Raw genomic sequence first — 25593 nt, 5'->3', positions numbered from 1 at the left:
ACATGTCACTTCTTAATTCATTTCTCCGTTGACTTTTTCCTTACTCCCCCCCCCCCCTCCCCTCTTCAAACACGCATCAGAGTTAAGTGCAGATCCTAGCAAAAAGCTATGCTTGTTCTGAGTTTGTAAAATTCCACGTTCAGTTATTTACGTTTTTAAATTTTGATAACGACTGCACTGAAAGCCAACTGACTACTCGTTCAATAGTGATGCACCGAACCACGCAAATTATAACTAAAATCTTTCCGTACAAACACAATATTTCCCTTGCGGTGTTCGCGACTCGTTCACAGTTACAAAGAAACAAAACTCAAATCCCCTTTAAAGCGTGCGTAAACATTTTATCGCAGTTTCACCGCATCACGGTTTTTCTTTTCGCTTGTTGACGATTCACGGAAAAAATAAAAATTTACAGAGCAGTGTTGATAATAAACTGCGTGTTACAAACGGCACAGAGTAATATGTGTAACTTTAAACTTGCTTGCACTTTCATCACTTGTTATGTGTCTTACCAACAGCTGATTGGGACTTGCTCGCTAGCCTACAAAATAACAAAACTTTAAATTTGGCGCCCGTTTCTTTGCGCCTTTTATCTCAGTTACATGTGTTTTTACTTCAGCTTTCGTATTGCACACGGTCAATCAAGAAGGAGAATATATGATTATAATATGATACAATATTGGTCATTGCTTTTATTTATTTGGTGGCTCCTAAAAGAGCCGTTTTGTTTATTTGACGCCGAGTAAAGAGTGCTTCTTTACTTCTTCTTGGTCGCTGTAGTTTTCTTGGTACCTGCCGGCTTTTTGACCTCCTTCTTAGTGCCAGGTTTCTTTGCGGCCACCTTCGACTTTGTTGCTGTCTTCGTGGCTGATGGCTTCTTGACTGTGGACTTCTTTGACGGAGCCTTCTTGGAAGATGGACTTTTGGCTTTTGTAGCAGACGTTTTCTTAGAAGGAGTTTGTTTCTTGGCTGCAGGTTTCTTGGCTGCAGTTTTCTTTGCGGCAGGTTTCTTTGTAGCAACGGGTTTCTTAGCCTTGGCTGCGGGTTTTTTACTCGGCACGGCGGGCTTTTTGGACGGCTTTTTCTGTTCCTTTGGCAGCTTAAATGATCCCGATGCTCCCACGCCCTTGGTGTGGAGCAATGTACCACTGGCTGCACCCTTCTTCAGAGCTGTTTTGATGTGCTGGGCTGCTGTATCTCCGACCTTGTAGTTTGCTTTGATGTACTTTTCGATGGCTTGGCGCGAAGAACCGTTGCGTTCCTTCAGCGTGCGTACTTAAAAATACAGAAACAATAAGAGTAATTAAAAAGGAAAAAACCCGACCTAAACAAATAGTTTTGCGCGGATGGAATCGCATTGTTTGTTCAGAGTTGAAATTGTTTGTTCATTGTTTGTTCATTGTTTGTTCAGAGTTGAAACCAACTCTGAACACTGAAACAATGCGATTCCATCCGCGCAAAACTATTTGTTTAGGTCGGGTTTTTTCCTTTTTAATTACTCTTATTGTTTCTGTATTTTTAAGTTTTTAACCCTTTTTAACTTCATTAATATTTTGTCACTTATTTTTACATATTTTATCGCATTTCAGCGTTCGTGACAATTTTGCCTATTTTACTATTTTAATATAATATATTTATGCTAATTTTATATTTTTATTCGCACTTGAAAATGACCTCGGAGAGGTCGAAACGTCGTGATTTTATATCGCTAAATTTCATAACAAAATAACTGATTGACATTCACAAAATTTAATTTAATTAAGTTCGATTCTTCCACTGACATTTCAACACGACATCCATTGTATGAAATACTGATTATTTGAAAAGGAAATTAAAAGGAAAAAAGGACTGACAAACTTCGACACAACAGTTGAGGGTACGTACAGACAATTGGCTGGGAATAATAAATTACGTGTTATTAAAATACTCTGCTTCAAACCCTTTCCATGTTTAACACCGTCCCATTCTATAAAATTACGGAACCAAAATTATAGCCTTGATTCTGATCTAAATGGACTCTCAAAAGTGGTGATGAACACATTGTGGGTTTTTCTCAGTGCATTCTTAACAGCTCGTCGTATTTCACGAAGAATGGCTGACAAATCACTCCAACAACGAGATCCGAAACTGCGAGGCAAAACAGAAGGATGAAAGATGGCGAATGAAGTTCTTGTCTCTTCCAGATGACATACAGAATAATAAAATTTCCAGTATGTTAACAGAGAAAACACTGCATTTAGAAAACATGTTAAAAATTAATACTTGCGATAAAGGTATGCTTATTTTGTTCCAAGTTTACATCCAGAAAATAGCAGCTCAGATGACTTTCATTGGTTCTATTCATGTTGAAGATGACTAGCTATTACTCGGTCACTAACCAGATAAATATATTTGGTGTTAATTTCTGGCGCTGCAGCTGAGACAATGCATGCACTTTACTTATGACTGCCACATTCGGTGATTGGTAAACGAGACGGAGCTGTAGTAGTGGTTTACTTGTACGTGAGAAGAAATTGTTATCGAGGGCAGCTTGTCATCCACTATCTTTACAATAAGCACACTCGATTGGCCCATCAAAAGTGTAGACAGTAAGGTCATCCGTTTTTATTTCTTTGTTTGTTGGCCGGTTGTCACATCTGTGACGAAGAAAATTGCGTACGGGTTCTCCGATTTGTCGGTCGAGAGTAAATTTTTCTTGGTGGCGAAGAGTCTTCCTAGAGACTAATCGCCATTGAAATATCAAGGAAACATTAAAGGCCAGCTGACTACAAGCTACTTACATAAGGAGACGTTTTCCTTGACATGTTTCTACGTGACAATTTTCGTTTGCTCTATTAAGACAACAAAAAATGACAAGTATTTCCTAGAAAACTCTCCTTGATAAATGAAGGAAAACCTCACTTACCAAAACGTGCTTAAGTTCGCGACTGAACTTGACAAGGAAGATCTGCCAAGGACAGTTTCGAAATCTGTAAAGTCGTTGTATGGAATTTTTCCCTTTATTAACAATGTCGCGAGGAAGAAATTAAATAAGAAAAAAATTTCATGGGAACTAATGTAAGTTGGTTTTCACAAGCAAATAAAACGTCAGACTTAGCCGCCAGAAAAAGCAGTAACTGCTGCATGTTTGTTCTCATCCACAATCGAATTTGAGGGTAATTCTTAAGAAAGAAATATCCTTGCTATAGAACAACCCATCGTCTTGTGATTTGAACAAAAGAAAAGCCTCGTTCTCAGAGCTTTTGGCCATTTATTGCGCAAGCGTGAATTAGAAGGCCCTGGATAGCTCTAGGCCGGCTAGCCAAAATTTGACTGTTTAGCTTCGCAGCATGCTTCACAGTTCAAAACCAAAAATGACGACGCGTATTTTGACTCTACAATACCAAATTTTTTGTACCAATATTCCTATAAGAACATAAGTCTAACGTAGCTTCAGTCACCAAAAGGTCCAAAAGACTTTCATTATATTCTATCTGACGGTGGCAGAAAAGCATGTTCTACCTGACCATAAGACGTTAGGAAACAACCAAGAACTGGCGCCTAGTATTTAACAAGACGGAATAATTCTTTCCTGAGCTTAAAATTTAGATGCTCCCTTCTGGCATGTCTGGTAATCAAAATGTACTGAAATAAACCTCTAAAGATCGGAGGCCAAATAAAGGACATTGGAATCTCGAAAGCGACGAACGGCTGCGTTTCGATGTTCAGCCATGTTTATTTTTTTCTTTCTTTTACGTTTAACTAGATCGTCCGCCGTTTCTGCACGTCGCAACCTTTTTGAAGAAAATATGCACTTTTATCCCTGGCTTTATATGAGTTTAATACTAGATTTGTTCTGTAAACTTTAAAGTTGCAGTCCAAGATTTTTAGATTCATCCATTTACTTGATTTGTAGTCTTCTTCTTTAACAGTCATATCCCACGCGGTCTAGTGGTTAGGATTCGGCGCTCTCACCGCCGCGGCCCGGGTTCGATTCCCGGCGTGGGAAATCTTTTTTCATCATTTTGTAAGTATCCAAGGGAGGAAGTCAGCGAAGGCGCTGTCACATGTTTAATGTAAATACATTTTAGAGTGACTTCCTGAAAAATCGTAATGCACCTCAAGTCGTCTTGTGAGATCAAAACCGTTCTGCCTGACAGCCGAGAGAGTGCAATAATCTGCAGCGAGTCTATGTGTAAATAAAATTTACGATAGTTATTTTTATTTAATTTTAATATGCTAAAACGTTAATGTGAAAAGACAGCTAATCCAACACATGTTGTCAATACTGCGGTTCAAGGGAGACAAGGAAGGGTTTTCGAATTTAATTATTAGAATCAATTTCGAATGATAAGTTGCTTGTTAAAGAACTTAACAAGAAACATTAGTAATAACGTTAATCGACGTTTCGATGTATCAAACATCATTTTCAAGATTAAAAAGTGTTCAAGTTGTTAAGGGTTGAGTTTTGAATAATAATTAAGATTCATTCCAATGTGCGTGTTGGTTACGCGCCAAATAAGACAAGTTAAAAAATAGTTAAACTGGCAGTTCATGAACCTCAAAATTGACGTGCTGATTTCCTAAAGGCCTAATGCTATATTTCTATTAAAGAGCGCTTTATTTACATTTCACAGTAAATAGATAACCTCTTTTTATGGCAAAAAACGTTAAACGTAAGACAAAAAAAATAAAATTTGAGACGACCTTTGCCTTGGGAACTCCTGAGAAGAAAGAAGCATTTAAAAATAGCAATTTCTGGCTGACGTCAGTTCACAAAATTAAATTTAAGTTCCTTGAGATATAACATAGTAAAATTGTACAATAAAACTGCCTGAACAAGGACACGCCGGTTTTACAAAGGACTAAAGCCAATTGCTTTGCTGGAAACTATAGCTAGTTAATCAACAAAAAAAGGATGACTAAAATCGCATGCATTTTACATTAAATAGATATGCTCTTTTGAAGGCAAAAACGTTAAATGCATAAACATGACATTTGAGACAACCTTTGGTAATGGGAAACACGTGGAGAGAGAAAAGGCATTTTGAAATAGCAATAACTGATTGACATTCACAAAATTTAATTTAATTAATCTCGATTTCTTCATTGTATGAAATACTGATTATTTGAAAAGGAAATAAAAAACAAGGACTGACAAACTTCGACACAACAGTTAAGGGTAAGTACAGACAATTGGCTGGGAATAATATATTACGTGTTATTAAAATACTCTACTTCAAACCCTTTCCATGTCTAACGCCGTCTCATTCTATAAAATTGCAGAATCAAAATTAAAGCCTTGATTCTGATCTAAATGGACTCTCCATAGCGGTGATAACCTCATTGTGTGTTTTTCTCAACGTATTTTTAACAGCTTGTCGTATCTCTCCAATTCTCCAGCAGTATACAAATGGATTTAAAAAGGAGTTAATAAAAACAATAGTTGTAACATAGTCATAGGCAACTTTCACGTTTGTTGTGTACCCAGTAAAAGTCCTAACGGAGATTGTCAGAAAAAGAGGAAGATAAAAACATAATAACAAACCATAAACATAAAGTACAGTTATAGAAGATTTTCTACATTTGAGCACGTTTACCATGGTTCCATGAACACTCTGTTGTTGCTGGTATATCTGGCGCTGATGTCTGCGAACAACCTGAAATATCTTCAAGGTGCTTATGGCCGTAACAAGAAATGTTAGCAGTAATACTACTACCGGGACAAAAATCCACTTGTTTACCCAAAACCTTAAAATAACAACACTAGTTGATATTATCCAGACCACAACAGCAGTAGCTATTATTCTGGGAACAGTAACAATCATGTTATATCGTAGATGAAGGGTTAAAGCGAGAAGACGATCAATGGAGATTCCGCTTAGAGTTGCCAAGGACACTCCAGTAGTGGTATAGCTAGATATGCTCTGAATAATTCTCAAGGCGCAGTAAGCTTGAAAGTTATCCGTGATTTCCGCAATGTGAAAGGCCACAAAAAATGGCTGACAAATCACTCCAACGACGAGATCGGAAACTGCGAGGCAAAACAAAAGGACGAAAGATGGCGAATGAAGTTCTTGTCTCTTCCAGATGACATACAGGATAATAAAATTCCCAGTAGATGTTAACAGAGAAAACACTGCATTCAGAATACAAGTTAGAATACTTGCGATAAAGGTATTCTTAGTTTGTTCCAAGTTTACATCCAGAAAATAGCAGCTCAAACGACTTTCATTCGTTCTGTTCATGTTGAAGATGACTAACTATTACTCGGTCACTAACCAGCTAAATATATTTGGTGTTAATCTGGGGCGCTGCAGCTGACTCAATTCATGTACTTTAATTATAACTGCCACATTCGGTGACTCCGTATTTGTAATCGAGACGGGGAGCTGTAGTAGTTGTTTACTTGTTCGTGCGGAGAAGAAATTATTATCGAGGGCAGCTTGACATCCACTATCTTCACAGTGAGGACACTCGATGGAGCCATCAAAAGTGTAGACAGTAAGGTCATCCTTTTTTATTTCTTTGTTTGTTGGCCGGTTGTCACATCTGCGAAGAAGAAAATTCCGTACGGGTTCTCCGGTTTGTCGGTCGAAAGTTAAATTTTTCTTGATGACGAAGAGTCTTCCTAGAGACTAATCGCCATTGAAATCTCAAGGTTACATAAAAGGCCAGCTGACTACAAGCTACTTACATAAGAAGACGTTTTCCTTGACATGTTTTTACGTGACAATTTTCGTTTGCTCTTGTAAGGCAACAAACAATGACAAGTATTTCCTTGAAAACTCTCCTTGATAAATCAATGAAAACCTCACTTAGCAAAACGTGCTTAAGTTCGCGACTGAACTTGACAAGGAAGATCTACCAAGGACAGTTTCGAAATTTGTACAGTCGTTGTACAAGAAAAAAAATCTTATTTTTTTTTTTTTTTTAATTTATTTATTGACACACAAAGAACACTACTTACTTAACAAATACATACACTACCTACGATGCTAATTACAAGACATTACTTATTACATTATTTAATATACATTTTCTTTTTAAATAATAATATCGCAATAACACGCCTTACAATACCTACTATAACAAATAGCGCTCTTACAAAAAATATTACATTATATTACTATTACATTTTAAAGTTACAATCTATTTACAAAGTTCAATTTTTTACTACTAACTCTAATACTAACTGTATGTATTTTATTTTACTATGAAACGAAAAATAAATAAATAAATAAATAAATAAATAAATAGATTGCGGCACAACCTCTGGGCAGGGGGCGGGGTAACTTGGGGGAACTCAGGCACAAAGTGTTGTCCATTTTGCTTTGAATTTCGTCAAACTATTATTTTTAACAGCGATTGTGCGTTCATAGAGAATCTTTTGATTGAGTAAGAGAAGGAAGATATCTAGATTCGGATATGCTAAATTCAACCAGGACAGAAAAATGTGATACTTGGCGATGATGAGGAAATGATTCTTATAGGAACTAATTAATTTAAGTTGGTTTACACCGAGCAAATAAAACGACCGGACGTACCCGCCAAGAGAAAACAGTAACTGCTGTTCGTTCCCATGCACAATCGAATTTAAGACTAATTGTTAAGAAAGAAATATCCTTGCTATAGTACAACCCGTTGTTTTTCTTTTAACAGTCACATCCCACGTGGTCTAGTGGTTAGGATTCGGCGCTCTCACCGCCGCGGCCCGGGTTCGATTCCCGGCGTGGGAAATCTTTTTTTCATCATTTTGTAAGTATCCAAAGGAGGAAGTCAGCAAAGGCGCTGTCACCTTTACTTCCTTGTAGGGAAGTATGAATCCGCCATCTCATTCCAAATGATGGTGCAAAAAAAAGCTCTTTTGATCTCTAATAGCCTATGACGTTAACCTATGACGTCATCGCTTAATGTCACGTGGCGAGGGAAAGATCTGACGGTTGTCTGTTAGTTTTCTGTCACGCGCGCTCGATGGCAAAGAGAGCGAACATAAGTCAGAATTGGCCGCGTAGAACACATGCAAACGCAAAATACTCCCGGGATATTAGAAAAGAACACTACAAAGTATAAAAGAAAGAGACAAATCATATTTGATGGGTGAAATCAGACTTTAGCAAACAGAATCTCGCAATTCGGTTCTGTACTGTTGCCTGTTGCGGTTAATTTTATGTTTTTTCGTTTGTTGTAAAATGGCAAATACGTGCTGGTATAAATTGGAAATAATGTGAAAAATAACATTGTTAGCACTTGCCCGAGACTTAGACGTTCACATGTTTAATGTAAATACGTTTTAGAGTGACTTTCTGCAAAACCGTAATGCACCCTCTTCTTAAGATAAAACAGAATATCTCAGCCTGAAATCGTCTTTAGATCAAACCGTTCCGTCTGACAGCCGAGAGAGTGCAATTATCTGCAGCGAGTCTATGTATAAATAATTTTACGAAGGTTATTTTTATTTAATTTTAAAATGCTAAAACGTTAATGTGAAAAGACAGCTAATTCAACAAATTTTGTCAATACTGATGTTCAAGGGAGACAAGGAAGGGTTTTCAAATTTAATTATTAGAAACAATTTAACGCACTGAATAATAAGGCAATTAAAAAAATAGATAAACTGGCAGTTCATGAACCTCAAAATTGACGTGCTGATTTTCTAAAAGCCTAATGCTATATTTCTATTAAAGAGCGCGTAATTTACATTTCAAAGTAAATAGATAACCTCTTTTTATGGCAAAAAACGTTAAATTCAAGACAAAAAAAAAATAAAATTTGAGACAACCTTTGGCCTTGGGAACTCCTGAGGAGAAAGAAGCATTTAAAAATAGCAATTTCTGGGTTTATCGACAAAACTTTAATTCAAATAAACGCAACAGTTGTTTTCGAAAGCAAAAACAGTTCTGTTTTGTTTCACTGGTGAAATTTGCACACCTAAATTTAGCCACCTTCCTCTTTGTTCAATCGCCGGGATCATGTCGTACACCTTTGAAGCCTAAATAATGAACTTTATTTGAATTTGAATCGAAATATCACTTACATGTTTGTTGAGAAATAAATTTTCTTGTTTTGTATTATGTCTCGGTCTTTTCTTCGATCGAATCGTTACAGCAACACGTTATATAAAAACTACACTCTACCATACAGGTATTTTTTGCTTACTCTTAAGTATTATATGGACACACAAAAAAATAAGGTTTTAAAAAATTGAACACAAAAGTCGTGATGTTACATAGAAGAGGAAATAAAGGAAAAATACAAAATCAATATGCCGAAACTGAATTGAGGAAATCGAAAGTGTAGGCAATGACGTTAAAAATTCTGATTGTGGCGTAAAAAATTGTGCACGGTTTGCCGGTTTGTCGGTCAAGATAATTTATCTTGATCGTGAAGTGTCGTGCCTGGAGACTGATTGACAAGTTCATGTGACAAGTTTCACGCACTTACGCTTGTAAAGCAACAAACTATAACAAGTATTTTTTTTACTCTCCTTGTTCAATCAGGGAAAACCTTTTTACTTAGCAAAACGTGCTTGGGAGCGCGACTTGACAAGAAACATCAGTTAAGGACAGTTACGAAATCTTTCTAGTTTCTAGGACCCTTGTTTGGCGGTATATTCACCTTATAAAAAAAATCCAGAGAAACATTTCATGAACTAAATAAGTATACACGAGCAAATAGAACTTGTCAGACTCGCATGGCAAGGAAAACAGTAACTGCTGTTCGTGCTTATATTTAAAAAAATATCCGTGCTACAGTACAACCCTTACAACCCTTCCTTAACACAATCATCCCACTTTGCATCGGATCGAACAACATTCTCGTTCCCAGCCTTTTGTCTTCCTTTTTGTTCTGAAAACGTTACCAAGATTTGGTTGTGCTTGCTTTGTAGCATGCCCCACAGTCTCGCGTCAAAAATGACGGCGCTACTCTACAATACGTGGTCATCCCAAGGGTACATGTTCTTTGGGCTATGTTTCCATTAAAACTGGAACAATTTTGGCGTGGTTAGAAAAACTTGCCAAAATACCTTATTTAACCTACTTTGTATATATATGGTATCACATCTCCTTGGTGAGCAACATTTATTTTCAATGTCCTGCGGCATGATTTGGCACATGCCACACTGGCATCATGGTATGGTGCTGCTCCCAGAAGAAGCTCGAGATGTAGGGCCAGGAGTTCCTTCTATGCTAGTAAGCTGCTCTTCTGTTGAAGTGCCAGGGGTGGGGATTATGTCACTGCTATTCAATGACTCATCCTCAAGGTCATCTTCCATAATTAGGAGACCGTGTATGTAGTCCATACTACCAATTCCCCTCCGAAGGCTTCTGATGCATAGCTTACGGACCATTGATTCATCAAGTGTATGAATGAATTCCTAAAAGAACATGCAAAAATAAAATATAGTAGTTTGTGGAGGTTATATACAGTGTGATTGGTTTATTTTGGATTGAGCTACAGCTGTGTCCAAGGTGTATATTGATAGTCTCCATTAGTGTTTTGGCCAAAAAAGTGAGGCTGTTAATTTGAATCATCAAGTATTGTTTCAAAACAAATCTTGTTTGACCAGCTGTTGAAACCAAGTGGTGGCATCATGTGAAACTGCAATACTCTTGAATTGGTGGTGTTGCAGTATTGACAGCTATACTGTATGTATTTTGCTTAGGTGCCAAAAAATATAAAAATCTTATAAATTATGAAACCTCACCTTTACATCATTGTTCTTTTTTATTCGCTCCTCTTCTTCGCTCGGTCTAGATTCCATGCCAATTGCAACTGATATGGCTGCGGACGACTCTGTGATCCTACAGCTGTCGTTGTACTTGCACCAGGCTTGATAGGAAGAAAGGGTACTCAGTGAGTGACTGATACATTTCAAGTCGCATAAAAGATTGAATCTTAATCAGCTCTCTTAGAAAACCTTTCAGCTCACAGAATAGGCATCCAAAAATACAACAAAGGCGAAACTTCTAAATGTTTCAATGAACAAGAGAACTGCTGTGCACGTGAAATAAGCACTGAATAATAATTGAACATAAACAAAGCATGGCCTAAATGATTCGATTTTTGTTGTTCCATTCGCGTCCAGCATCAACGATCTACATACAAAAATACAAACCAACTTAAAATAAAGTTCATAATTCAACGCAATCTCACTTTGTTTCGACACGGCTTTGCTGTCGATCCACATCTGCAGTGGTTGCCACATGTTGTCCCTGCGGTTTTGCAAGGGCAGCCGTGATTTGAATTTGCTGTCCGTTTTGTCGAACAAGTGCTTTTGCACGAACAGGATATGCGATTTTCCTTAATGACAAGAACAGTAGAGATCATAAATGACCGTTGCGTTCGAGCATATATCGAAAAACTACGAAAATTTTCACAAGTTAGAGTCCGTCACTTAATCGACATCGAAGGAAACTTTCCGCCACATCCTCTCTTGCCTCATCTGCGTCCATAATTTCGATTCTAAAATATCGCACCGACGAAAAGTACTTCATAAACAAAGCAAAACCACGTTGTAATTTAGACGTAGAAGGGCTCATTTTGCACAAAATTCGACGACTTCGCTTAATTCAAAATGGCGGATGACTTTGAAACTCAACGAGAACTAAATGAAATCTCGCACATGCGCAGGTCATGACGTAACGCCTTTCAGCGCCTTGGGCGCTTTTTAAATTTATACACCTTGAGAATAGGCCCTTATTTGAGGTAGGCGCTTATTCGAGGATGGGCGCTTATTAAATTTTCACCATTTTTAGCAAGTAGTAAGTTTATGTTGCAAAATACAAAAACAATAACAAAACATGAAGATGTACCAAAGCAGAATTTTAACTGTTCATTGGAAGTTTCTGTAAAATTCTAAGAAAACTCGGGGTGGTCCCTTTGAAGTATTTAGTCAACTTTAATCTAAGTGTCACTAAAATTTATTATTATTTATTATTAAAATTAAGCAAATAACCAAATAACGCTTCGCGTTTGCAAGAGAACAATAGAGTCTTAAAAGAAATGAACGGCTCCGTTTTGCGTATGAGGTCTCAAGAGGTTCTTTTATTCGGCAAGACACACGCTTCATTTCAAATGGATTTTTAATACAGAAGAGAAACTATAGTACGGGAAATGTTGGTTTTAAATGCTAATTTGCCTTGTACCTGGTCGTCTGAGTCTAAATTCAGCAACTTTAGAATTTTTGTTGCATTTGTGTTCCAGAAGCTTCTCTGTGTCATCAGCTCATTCTCTTCTCTTTCAATGTTAGAAATCCATTGTTCAGCTTTTTTAACTTTCTTTCTCTTTCCCTTACTGAACCAGCTAGATTTTTCGGGACAACCTTTAAAAAATGTGGCTCTTTAATCCCTAGCTATATGCGAGTGAAATATCAGATTTTTACTTTGTAAACTTCAGTTCTTGAACACTTTTTAAACAATGCTATTTTTTTTAATTTGACATATCCACTACTTGATTTGAAGTATTCTCTTCAAACCGCCACATCCCACGTGGTCTAGTGGTTAGGATTCGGCGCTCTTACCGCCGCGGCCCGGGTTCGATTCCCGTCGTGGGAATTTTTTTTATCATTTTGTAAGTATCCAAGGGAGGAACCCAGTGATAATTGTGGCCAGCGAATGTCACCTTTACGTCCCTGTAGGAAAGTCGCCACTAGCCACTTTTCCTGCGTGTCACCACGTGTCTAGACACGTGACATGAGCATATAAGGAGATTTTTTGCATTCCTGTGTACGAATTCTTCGCATTCGTGAAAGACAGGCTTCAAAATTGGAAAGAATGAGAGGCTTTTAACAATGATGACAGTTTTGGCTATTGAACGAATTTCAGCTGAATACAGACCCGAGTTACTTTTCTTTTAGTGAAATTGACAAGATTCTAGCCTGATGGAAAAGCTATTTAAAAAAAACCCTTCCGTCTAAATTGAAATTGCAAACCAAAGGGTCTAAAATACGGGAAGTCTAAAAACAAAAAGAAACGTAACATCCAATATATTTAACAATCACAATGAGTTGATTAAGAACTAACATCTAATACGCATTTTCCGAGAGGTAATTACAACTTGCAAGAAATCGCAAACGACTTAACAGAAGTTTAAACACATTCATTTACGGAAATTTACATGTAAAAACTAGAACTCTGATAACAGAAGATTTTGAAATACATTTAAGAATAAATATCAACGCTAAAAGTACATGACGTTTCGGCGACGACATGTCACCATTATCAAATGTACGGCGGCCCAGAAGGGTCACCAGCCGTTTTTGTTTTTGTTTCTTTGTTTTTCATTTCTGTTTTAATGTTTTTCCTTTTCATTTTTGTTTTTGTTTTTATATTTTGTTTTGACCAGCCGTTTTTGTTTTTGTTTCTTTCTTTGTTTTTCATTTTTGTTTTAATTTTTTTCCTTTTCCTTTTTTTTTTAGTTTATTCATTTCATTTACGGCCCAGAAGGGTCACCAGCCGTTTTTGTTTTTGTTTCTTTGTTTTTCATTTCTGTTTTAATGTTTTTCCTTTTCCTTTTTGTTTTTATATTTTGTTTTGACCAGCCGTTTTTGTTTTTGTTTCTTTCTTTGTTTTTCATTTTTGTTTTAAGTGAAAATATTAAAATTGACAGGCTGAAGAATTGAAGTTTACGGAAACAAAGCCCTCTCTAGTAAACCAACAAAGTGTAGTATATGAATATAAATGTAATTCGTGCGATGCGAATTATATTGGCTACACGAGTCGCCACCTTCACCTGCGCATCGAGGAGCACAGATACTCCGTAATTGGTAAACATCTTCAAGAACAACACAATCAAAAGCCGATCGACCTTCACAGCCAATTTGCCATCCTAAAGAAATGCCGCGGAAAGTTTGAGTGCCTAATTTACGAGATGCTCCTAATTAATCGGGCGTGGCCGATTTATAGTTTACCCTTTGGCCGTCCTAGAGCATAGTCTCCTGTCGGCCAAAAAGACGGGGATAGCTTGGGGTTGCTACAAAACCGCTACGGGTGACGCATACCTCAATGGTTTTTATTTTAGTTTTGACAGGAAATCGTTGCAGGCACACTTGGTCGACTTTTGGGTTAATGTGTAATCAGGTTGTGTTTTTTTGCTTCGGCGGAAGGACAGAGAAAAAAGCTTACGGGGCAAAGTACAGTATGGGGCCCAGTTCTCGGCCACTTTTGACGTAAACTTGTATTTCTTACCTCAGAAGAACCGCAGGAACTTGAAATTTCTCCCAGAGCTAGCTACATTATTCAGCTTTTTGGTGTAAAGCTATCGACCGGTCAAAAATTAATTTGCCCGAGCAATAATAAAAATAAAAGCTCCATTTGTGGGCCCAGTTCTCGGCCACCTTGGCCCAGTTCTCGGCCACTAAAAAGCTTGTGCGTAATTATCTGTAAAAAAAATGCTCAATTAATTTTCACAGTCATAAAATCACTCTGTAAACCTATTTATGTTATATCGATCCCAAATTATTTTTATGAGGCTTTGTTTTACTTTAGAAAAGAAGGATTTTAACGCGCCTAGTTGCCTATGTGCAGGTTCTGGCAAAACCGCATTGTGTGACCAATGCATTTAGATGGTTTATTTTGCAGTGCAAAGGTCTTGAAAGAGTTAGGTGTTGTAGAAATAATAGACAAGACAAGAGTCAGCTCAAAACTTAGAGATAAGATTGAACTTTATTTTTAAAACATTTATTTCTTTCATTCTGGCAGCAGCAGATGAAATTATATTAAAAACCAAGCGCTAAGCTGTGATAGCGAGCAGGGTGGCCGAGAACTGGCAAATACGCAAACGTCGCAAGAAAAAAATTCGAAGTAAATTAAGACCAAAAAATACAACGGTTCAACGAAAAGTTAACTAAAGCAGAAAGCTGAATTATTCTACGTTTCACATGCCAAAAATTAGCTCGTATGGTGGGGGCTTTTGGATAAAATACGAATTTAACTACATCCATGAATTTTAAGGAGCCGTAAACAAACAAATTTTTCGGGAATGCAAATTCACCTACCTCCGCGTAAACTCGACGTGTGAGCTTTCTATATCGAATTGAACGATCAAACTCAAGATACTTAAAGCACATGAATCAGTCTATCGTTTGAAGGAAATACCTTTTTCTTTTAATTCAACTGGAGTGTGAAAAAACGCGTTAAACACAAAGTGGCCGAGAACTGGACCCGGCCGAGAACTGGGCCCCATACTGTACTGATATTCACCATTGTGAAATTGCACTTACTTTGACAAGTTAAAGTTATTTTTGTAAATGAAAAAGGTAACGTCATTGATGTCACGCAGTGTTTTTTTTAGCAAACTAGATGGTTTGCTGGTTTCTGACTATGAATGGGGGTGTGATCTTGCGGTATATTTTTTGAGCCTGACTCCGCCGTAAAACTTTTTTTTTATTTAGCAAGAACTGTGTCGATTTTCATTTCTGAACAATTGGTCGTCAAGTCGTTTGTCACAAAGAGTAGAATGTTTGTACAGCATGTTTTGGAATTATTTTAGATTTGGTTAGTAAGACGCTTCTGAAGACCTGAGCAAAACATTGGGAATGTACAGTATTAATAGGAACTTGAATGGAATTTTTCACAAGTTGGATAAAGGTATCAACTGAAAAAAATGGACTTCAAAATGAGAACTTGGATTTTGTTGTAATTAAATTTTATCGCGGATTGGATGCATAATATCACGGCTTTGAAAGTCTTCAAATAATTAGAAAGGTTCCTTTCTTCCTTTTGATCTTATTGTTATTTTCATGTATTGATTATTCGAAAGTGGTTTTCGTTGATACGAAAAAAAAACGGGTTTTCACTGAATTGCTTGAAGTATTTTTAGACGTGATAATATTGGCTTAATCAAATTACATTGTGCACGAAATATTTGTTATTCTTTTGTCTTGAAACTTTGAGGAAATTGAAATTTTTGTTTGACAGTAGTGTATGAAAGGCATTTTATAGAACTGAATAAAAAATAAGAAACATTGATAAAGGTTATTTCAAAGATTTATTTTGCCTGATTTTGAAGGGTTTCAGGAGTTTTAAAGAGTGCTGGTAAACGGCTGTATGTTGTTTGTGATTACGGATCTTATTTAGTTTCGAACGCTCTAATTTTTGAAAGGTTAAAACAGGTTAAAACCGGGCGGTTTCATGAGTTTTTTGGGTAGAAAGGTACGGTGGTGGTCAAAAAAAAATGTTTAGAAAGGAATGACTGTAGTAGCACGTAAGTCGGAGGTTTGCGTGAGTCACGGGGTATAGTATGCGTGAGCTGGATTTCCAGCGTCATAACGGCATGTTTTGTTTACTGGGGTGACCCTATTCGGTGGAATGGCGGAATGACGGAACGGCACGGCGGAATGGCGGAATATCCTAAAACGCGGAATGACGGAAAATCCTAAAACGCGGAATGCCGGAATATCCTAAAACGCGGAATTGTGAAACATTAAAAAAGAAGCAACAACAGCAACAAAAACAAACAAAAGGAAAATTATAACTACTAACTTTTTCAGACGACGATTAAGGGTAAGAATGTCGCTAAGAATGATTCAGGTACTTTAACTTGTGGATATTCGTCGCTGTGACAGAAAAGCCAACTTGTTTACAGCGGCTGCTAGCAGTAGAAAACCAGAAAACAGTAAATATAACCCATAGACGAAATGTTCTTTATATATCTTCTTAATCCTTCGAAGGATACTCGAGCGCATCGTGATCGAGGGAGGATTTCGTTATTTTACAGAGTTCTTGTCCCGCTCGAGACAATGAACGTATAAAGCCGATGTACGCTAACGAAGCCGTTAGAAAGAAAACGAAAGGGCCTGAAATTAACTGAGTTTGTACTGAGAAATTAAAAAAAAAAGGAAATCCACAACAAGGGGTTTCCAGATGGTCACCCATCCAAGTACTAACCCCGCCCAACAGGGCTTAACTTTGGCGATCAGACGAGAACCAGTGCTTTCCTTGTGGTATCAGTCCCAGACGAAGCAAAGACTTACAAGAGTCGTGCAAATAAAGAACAGAAACACCTGGTTATAATGGATCTTTTGAACGATGATTTAAGTGGATTTACACTGTTATAAGCTGATTTACGCGCTCTTTCTGATACCACATGGAAAACAACGGTTCTCATCCGATCGCCAAAGTTAAGCCCTGTTGGGCGGGGTTAGTACTTGGATGGGTGACCATCTGGAAACCCCTTGTTGTGGATTTCCTTTTTTTTAATTTCTCAGTACAAACTCAGTTAATTTCAGGCCCTTTCGTTTTCTTTCTAACGGCTTCGTTAGCGTACATCGGCTTTATACGTTCATTGTCTCGAGCGGGACAAGAACTCTGTAAAATAACGAAATCCTCCCTCGATCACGATGCGCTCGAGTATCCTTCGAAGGATTAAGAAGATATATAAAGAACCTTTCGTCTATGGGTTATATTTACTGTTTTCTGGTTTTCTACTGCTAGCAGCCGCTGTAAACAAGTTGGCTTTTCTGTCACAGCGACGAATATCCACAAGTTTAAGTACTTGAATCATTCTTAGCGACATTCTTACCCTTAATCGTCGTCTGAGAAAGTTAGCAGTTATAATTTTCCTTTTGTTTGTTTTTGTTGCTGTTGTTGCTTCTTTTTTTAATGTTTCACAATTCCGCGTTTTAGGATATTCCGCATTCCGCATTTTAGGATTTTCCGTCATTCCGCGTTTTAGGATATTCCGCCATTCCGCCATTCCGCCGTGCCATTCCATCATTCCGCCATTCCGCCGAATAGGGTCACCCGTTTACTGAAAGATACACTCGACGTTTAGTTAGCTTAGTCGGCTTGGGAAACTATTTTAAAAATGAATGTTGTAATAGTTAATTAATAGTAATCTAGAATTAACCCACTCTCGATTGGAGTCTGTTCTGGATTCGCGCTACCTTTTCGCCGCGAAGGAATTTTGTAAAATTTCGCTAGTGGAAAGAGGTACTGTAAGAACAGTATCAATAACTCAAAAGGAGGAACTTCTTTGTAGCTCTGAATTAAGACGTATGATAAAATTTTAGAATAAGAAACTTTCGATATATGGTTGTCATATTGTTTTTGTCAATTTCCTTTTGTGGCAGATTTTTTGAGAATCAGCTTTTCTTTCGTGTGATGACAGACACAGGACAGAACGAGAGGTGGATGAGAAAGATGCCGAAGATGAATAGGCACCGAAAAACGACAAGAACCGTCAAGGACTTATTAATCGGGCGTGGCCGATTTATAGTTTACCCTTTGGTCGTCCTAGACGATAGTCTTCTGTCGGCTAAAAATGACGGGGATAGCCTGGGCCAATCGGTTTCATTTCAGTTTTGACAGTAAATCGTTGTAGGAACACTGGGTCGACTTTTGGGCTAATCTGCAATCTGATTCTCTTCTTTGCTTCGGCGGGAGGACAGAGAAAAAAGCTTAACGGGTAAAGTACTAATAATCACCATTGTGAAACTGTAGTTGCTTTGACAAGTTGAAGCTATTTTTGTAAATAAAAGGGGTAACGTCATTCATGTCACGCAATGTTTTTGTGGGAAACTTTGAAACTAGACGCTTTGCTGGTTTCTACAAATAGCAGTGTGATCTGGCGGTACATTTTTTTGAGGCGGACTCCACTTTAAAACTATTTTTTATATATTTAGCAAGAAGTATGTCGATTTTCATTTCCGCACAGTTGGGCGTCAAAGTCGCCTGTCACAAAGAGTAGAATGTTTGCACAACTTGGTTTGGATATATTTTAGATTTGACTAGTGACGTTAGTAAGACACTTCTCAAGACGTCAGCAAAACATTGGCAATGTACAGTATTGGTGTGAACTTGAATGGAATTTTTTACGAGATCAGTAATGCTATCGAATGAAAAGATGACTCGAAAATGAAAACTTCGAATAATTATAATTAAATACCAATTGAATTTTAGATGAGAAATTCCGGAAGTGACATCTGTGTTCAAAATAGGAATTTTTGTACAACTTAAAGTTCCGAAAAAAAAGACCACATGTTTTGTAAAAATCACAGACAAACATGATCAGGAAAACAAAACAGGCCAATGGGTTTTATTCACGAAAATACAACTTTCTTAAGAAAGACTTTGTAAACAAGACAATGGAATCGAATTACATTTCACACGAAATTTGCATACATTTGAACTTGCAAAAAGAAGTATCTCTGCCGAGACATAATAGCGAGACCTTACATTAATAATTATTGTATTCTGATCTGATTGTTATTTTTTATGGATTATAACTATTTGAAAGTGGTACTCATCGATTAAAACAAAACGGTTTTCCATTCACTGCTTGGAGTATTTATAGACGCGAAAACATTCGCTTAATCAAATTACATTCTGCACGAAATATTTTGTATCCATTTGTCCCGAAACTTTGAGGAAATTGAAATCTTTGTGGACAGTACTGCATAAAAGCAGTTCATAGAATTGAATTAAAAGATAAGAACCATATTGATAAAGGAAATTTTAAAACTTTATTTTGGCTCATTTTGACGAAATTCAGGATTTTCAAAGACTACCAGTAAACGGCTGTATCTTGTCTGTCTCTAACGATTTTACTACGGTTTCGAACGAGCTAATTTTTCAACATGATATCATGGTAGCGGGCAGAAGTCGGTTCGTTCTGAAGTTTTCAATACGGTATACAAGTTACAGGTCAATATACAGACCCTCTGTACAGTAAAAAACGTTTTGGGAACAAACCATTGTGAACTTATTTTCTATGTTGATCAGTAAAAATCCTTAGTACGACATGGGGTTTGTTATCAAGTTCGTTAGTACGTTAATACTGCAAGGTGTATAACCTCAGATAATTATTATCAAGTGTGTTTTGTTTTATTAGCGGTTTATACTCTAAGGTCTTGGTATGGGAGATCAAAATTAAGGCAAATTTCTGTCATTATCTGGTTGCTTGGCACAGATTAGTACGATACTGAATTGGTTAGGAAATGTAAACAAACATTAAATTGAATGAGAGTAGAAAGGGAGGGACAGGTGGGGGTGAAAGGCTAAGGAGATGGAAAGGGAGGGAGAATTAAAATCCATGCTTGGTTATATCACGCAACCTTTGACTTCTGTTGTTTTCTCACAAGAACAAAACTTAAGGTGGGGTTCTACCTGAATTTGAATGGAACTTTAAGAGATTTAAAGAAGGGATTGAAGAAAAGAATGGAAACACCTCCAAACAGTTGACCCCCTCGCAAGAGCACTCCGGGTTGTCAGGAGACTGTTTGGTGTCCGTCCACCAATTTTTAACTTCAAATTTAAATTTTAAAATCACATTAAATCTCCAATATTTCTTATTTGTCTAAATTTTACTAATCCTTTGAGAAAAACTATCGCCTCCCAGACATCCCCCAAAATCGTCCAAAAATTAACAAAATACTGCAAAACAAATATATATGGGATAATTAAAGCTTTTTTGGAATCCTTGAAACGCGGCTGAAATGGTTTTCAGTGTTTTCCAGCCCTTATACTTTAAGTCAGTACTACTATTCTTCACCAGTTGCTATTACAGTAATGGTATGAAACAAATACCTAATCATTGGTCAAAAAGTTGTGATCATTTTCTTGACAATAGTAGTTACCTGATTAGGAGAAATGCGTCAGCCACCTAAAGCGTTGGAAAAATTGGTCTTCAGGTAAAACCCCGCCTTTATTAAGTATTGCGAAAAGGCTGCACTTTGCTAAGTGTTACAAATTTATATCTTCTAGACGTCTAGTTCAATCGTTTATTTGTATTGTGCGAAATATATTTTTATAAATTGAGACCATTATGTCATTAATACCCTAGGTGCTAGGGTTACCCTAGCAGGAGGGTTACCCTAGCGCTCCCACATTTCTTCTTATTTTCATCGACGTGTTTACAAGGCGCTAGGGTTACCCTAGCACCTAGGGTAACCCTAGCTGAGTGCTAGGGTTACCCTAGGTGCTAGGGTAACCCTAGCGCCTTGTAAACGCTCTGCTAGGGATAACTCGCCTACCCGGGACAACTTTATTTTGGCTCCAAGAAGCTAAATATGTTTAAAAATACCGACAAAAACAGCGAATTGTGACCAAGAAACATCGTGTTCATTCACAATTTGTCGTATTTTTGCACTGGAACGGAATTGTTTTCGAATAACAGCTTCTAACGACAAAATTTTACAAGGTTAACTGAAGCGTAACCGGTGTAAGTTGACCCGGGTAAGTAGGGTTACCCTACCTGCGAATTTTGCTTGTAAACCCGGGCTATCTTGTAACCCTCTTGCTAGGATAACCCTAGCACCTACGGTTACCCTACCTGCTTGTAAACAGGCCCTAAGTAATTATAATGCAATCTTGTAAACATTCCAGAATTTTCATTATTAAATAGAAACACGAAAAATTCACATTTGGGAAAACAAGCCTGTCAAAATGACGTTGCCATGGTGATTTCAAGTTACTGGCACAATAACTAATCCTACCAGATTATTGCGAGATAAATTTTAGATAAACGCGCAAAGTTTGGCAGCGTTTGGTTGAATCTTGAAAAAGTTATAAGCGTCCAAAGTCAGCGCGGGCCTCAAAAGCTCCCCCCCCCCCTCCCGGCCTGAATAGGTTTAAGTGACTGTTTTTCCAGTGATTTTTACTGTACTGTACCCTGCTTTTCAAGTCAAAACAGATAGCTAATTATTAAGCGCCCGATTTTAAGCTTCTCAAGCTTCTCAAGCTTCTTGTTAGGAAAAAGAAACCATCCCTGAACACTCAAAAGGACTCCATTCCAGCGAAACTGTTTACTTAATTATGCACATTTTTCTGTTTTCCACGCCTCATTTATTGTAATTTAGTTTCACACTTTCTTTTCCATAAATATCGTTATGTACTATGTAAAATTTGCATTTGATAATGGTGACATGTCGTCGCCGAAACGTCATGTACTTTTAGCGTTGATATTTATTCTTAAAACTAGAACTGCTAAAAATTAAAAAAAAAATCTTTATAGGCTTGATCTATAAGAAAATAAAGTTCACATGCAAAAATCATTGGTCTTGCATGGTGCTAGGTATGGTATTAAAGAGATGATCTCCGGTTGCAACTACAACGTAGCTACAGTTGGTTGCGGAGCTAGAGCGAAGGGTGCACGTGTTATTTTAACAATGTCTTGAACTGCTTTATGAACGAAGGCCAAAAAATGGACAGTGAATAACTAGCCTTAATATATAGCTAGCCTTAAACACCTGTTGAATTTGAATTTATAAAGGCTCATTGTATAGGCTGTTACATATATAATAACGATCATACTGTAAACCTTATATATTCATTATGGCTGATGATGATGTTTGAAACATCGAAACATGTTCCGAAAACTGAAAAGCGTTGTTGTGTTTTTAAAAATATTTGCAACACTTGTGCTATCAAGACCCTTATTACAAAAAAGAAATGTTTTAAGGTTCTTTTTTTAAAAAACGCTATGCTCTTAGACTGTTTGTTATAAAAAAGGTAGGTCGTTCCAAAGTTTCATGGCGTACAAAGAAAAGGATCTTTGACCGTATGTACATGTTTTGACGTCAGATCAAAGAGTAAAAATTACCATTTTGGCCAAACGTTTTAAATCAACTGTTAATCGAGTTTTTTAAACCAGTACAAGCAAAGCGTACAAGCGTACAAGCTAAGAATTATCTCAAGTTTGGATGTGAAATACCCAGTGTGATCTCATTCGACGACGCCCTTTTTACAGCAATCTAATTTGTAATAAAGAAAAAGCTGAAAAAAACAAACATTTATTTAAGAGTGATTAATTCAATTAGATTTTAAATAATTTGTTAGTGAAATGGAAAGTACGTGCGAATATAAATCATCTTTGATCAAAGCAATTTGGAAATTAACAAACATTGTCAGCACTTGTCAGGCTTAAGGACGTGTGCAATAACGTGTAAATTAATTTTAAAACTTTTCGGAGTGACTCACTACAGCTATTTTAAGCGATTCTGTATACAGTAATATTTATTAACAATTTATTTTCAATATCGAGGCTCAATGTATACAAAGAGAGTTTGCAAATTTAATTAAAAAAAACTTCTTAGCGCATCCAAATAATATGCTGAAGAAAATTAGAAAGACATCCTGCGACCATTGGGTTTTCGTGAATTGCAAACTGAAGCCGAGCAAGCAAATAGCGTTTACTGATTAAAATTCACCAAATTAAATTAACGCTCATCATATCGCCTATACCGAGGAAATCGGTATCGGTTACCATGATGGATGAGGCTGTGTCAAAAGACGGTTTTCATAAATTGGGTGACATTTAACGCCAGCACAATTTAAAAAAAAAAAAAAATTGGTGTAACACGCTTAGGGAGTAAGCTGCCATATGTAACAGACGGCTGAAATTCAGGCTAATTTAAAATTGGAAGGCACATCGTTTGTGACGTGACTTTTTCCATTATCTCAGTAACACAAATAGCGTTTACTGATTAAAATTCACCAAATTAAATTAACGCTCATCATATCGCCTATACCGAGGAAATCGGTATCGGTTACCATGATGGATGAGGCTGTGTCAAAAGCCGGTTTTCATAAATTGGGTGACATTTAACGCCAGCACAATTTAAAAAAAAAAAAATTGGTGTAACACGCTTAGGGAGTAAGCTGCCATATGTAACAGACGGCTGAAATTCAGGCTAATTTAAAATTGGAAGGCACATCGTTTGTGACGTGACTTTTTCCATTATCTCAGTAACACACAACGATATCCACATGACCAAATTGATTAATACTAAGAAATTCTGATCACGGAAAAATAAATTACAGAGGAAAAAGACCAATCAGTTAAACTTCTACCCAAAAAACGTACGTGCGAGACAATCGGCTAAGAATAATGAATACTAGTGTTAAGAACTTACTAAACAAATTAGATCCAGTTTCGACCTCTTCCCTTACAGAGCACACGAAATTAATTAAATTACGGACATTTAAGTATCATAACCTTGACACTGATCCAAATGTTCGCTCCAAAATAATGACCTCGTTGTTGTTTTTCCTCAGTGCATTTTTCACAGCTCGTCGTATCTCCCCAATTCTCCAGCAGTACACAAGTGGATTTAAAAAGGAGTTAATAAAAACAACAGTCGTAACATAGTCATAGGCAATTTTCATCGTTATTGTGTACCCAGTAAATGTCCTAACGGACATTGTCAGAAAAAGAGGAAGATAAAAAAGTAATAACAAACCATAAACATAAAGAACAGTTATAGAAGATTTTCTACATTCGAGGGCGTTTACCATGGTTCCATGAACACTCTGTTGTTGCTGGGATATCTGGCGCTGATGTCTGCGAACGATCTGAAATATCTTCAAGGTGCTTATGGCTGTAACAAGAAACGTTACCAGCAATATGACCACAGGAACATAATACCACTTATCGGTACTCATCCAAAACCTCAAAATAACAACAGAAGTCGATATCACCCAGACTGCAATAGCAGTAGCTATTATTCGGGGAACAGTAACAATCATGCTGTATCGTAAATGAAGGGTTAATGCGAGGAGACGATCAATGGAGATTCCGGTTAAGGTTGCCAAGGACACCCCAATACTAGTATAGCTAGATATGCTCTGAACAATTCTCAAGGCACAGTAAGCGTTAAAGTCATCCATGAATTCTGCAATGTGATAAGCCACGAAACATGGCTGACAAATCACTCCAACGACGAGATCCGAAACTGCGAGGCAAAACAAAAGGACGAACGATGGCGAATGAAGTTCTTGTTTTTTCCAGATGACATGTAGAATAATAACATTACCAGTAGATGTTAACAGAGAAAACACTGCATTGAGAATACATGTTACAACACTTGCCACGAAGGTACCTCTCGTTTGTTCCAAGTTAACGGTTAAAAAGAAGCAGGTAGGATGAATAACGTTGCTTCGATTCATGTTGAAAATGAACTGCTCACTGCGTGACGGCGACCTCTTTTGGCCAGCTAACTTATCTGTTATTAGCGCTGCAGTTAACGTAAATCTATAATTTATACATGCCAAATATTCGGTGATTGTCACTGAGACGTAGCTGTCTTACTCCACCTGCTGCTTGTGTACTTAACTTCGTAAAAAGAAATAATTTTGATGTCGAACTGCCATCCGCTACCTTTACGTTGAGCCCACTCAAATCATGAACGAAGATAGCTTTACGTTTACGTTACGTTTAATTTACGTTACGTTACGTTTACGTTACGTTCAACTCAAGGAAGTACGACCACGTGACTCCACTTCTCCGTCATTTAAACTGGGTGCCTTTAAAAGAACAACTAGCCTTTAGAGATTTATTGTAAAATTCATTAACTATTCATGAGGGTGCAAACCAATCCCAGCACAGTATTCAGATCACATGTACACAACTGTAAACCCCAATACAAATCAAACAATATAATTAACTTTTGATACAGACTCCTGCTAAGCTATTTAGTATTTATTAACTTTTCCTACAGATCTCGACTGATTCGCATAACAAAACTTTCCATTCAATTTATTGTTTTCATTTCACAAGTAGAATAAAATATTCGCGTCCGATCTGTATGGCCGTTTACAATGGCTCGCCTATCGGCTCGCCATTGTAAACGCCCATACAGATCTCCCGCTCATATTTTATCTACTACGTATTAAT

At 37.2% G+C, this 25593-nt stretch overlaps 3 protein-coding genes, 3 non-coding genes and 2 pseudogenes across 6 annotated transcripts; 4 read left to right on the top strand and 4 right to left on the bottom strand.

The window, feature by feature from the left end:
* Positions 1-116: 116 nt before the first annotated feature.
* On the bottom strand, positions 117-3915 carry LOC144648126 (histone H1-like). The gene is made up of 2 exons (XM_078507759.1): positions 3885-3915; positions 117-1275 (listed from the first exon to the last, which is right to left on the bottom strand). Exons 1-2 carry the CDS (start codon positions 3913-3915, stop codon positions 758-760), a joined length of 549 nt encoding a protein of 182 aa, XP_078363885.1. The 3' UTR covers positions 117-757.
* A 1-nt stretch (position 3916) lies between these two features.
* Positions 3917-3988, top strand: Trnae-cuc (transfer RNA glutamic acid (anticodon CUC)). The gene has a single exon. It is a non-coding gene; the product is annotated as a tRNA-Glu (tRNA).
* A 1285-nt stretch (positions 3989-5273) lies between these two features.
* LOC144647732 (adenosine receptor A2a-like) lies at positions 5274-6230 on the bottom strand. The gene has a single exon (XM_078507408.1). The coding sequence runs from the start codon at positions 6225-6227 to the stop codon at positions 5274-5276; it is 954 nt and encodes a 317-aa protein (XP_078363534.1). The 5' UTR covers positions 6228-6230.
* A 1416-nt stretch (positions 6231-7646) lies between these two features.
* Trnae-cuc (transfer RNA glutamic acid (anticodon CUC)) lies at positions 7647-7718 on the top strand. Its single transcript has one exon. It is a non-coding gene; the product is annotated as a tRNA-Glu (tRNA).
* Positions 7719-10152: 2434 nt separating this feature from the next.
* Positions 10153-25183, bottom strand: LOC144649372 (melanocyte-stimulating hormone receptor-like). Its single transcript, XM_078508862.1, has 3 exons — positions 23917-25183; positions 10688-10812; positions 10153-10357 (listed from the first exon to the last, which is right to left on the bottom strand). Exons 1-2 carry the CDS (start codon positions 24864-24866, stop codon positions 10785-10787), a joined length of 978 nt encoding a protein of 325 aa, XP_078364988.1. The 5' UTR covers positions 24867-25183; the 3' UTR covers positions 10153-10357; positions 10688-10784.
* On the top strand, positions 12465-12536 carry Trnak-cuu (transfer RNA lysine (anticodon CUU)). The gene has a single exon. It is a non-coding gene; the product is annotated as a tRNA-Lys (tRNA).
* On the bottom strand, positions 16820-16935 carry LOC144652759 (5S ribosomal RNA; annotated as a pseudogene).
* Positions 17051-17170, top strand: LOC144652762 (5S ribosomal RNA; annotated as a pseudogene).
* Positions 25184-25593: the final 410 nt, after the last annotated feature.

Source organism: Oculina patagonica, chromosome 4 (assembly GCF_052425735.1).
Source record: "Oculina patagonica isolate OP01 chromosome 4, crgOcupat, whole genome shotgun sequence".
NCBI lineage: Eukaryota > Metazoa > Cnidaria > Anthozoa > Scleractinia > Oculinidae > Oculina > Oculina patagonica.
This window is presented reverse-complemented; position numbering and strand designations above follow the sequence as displayed.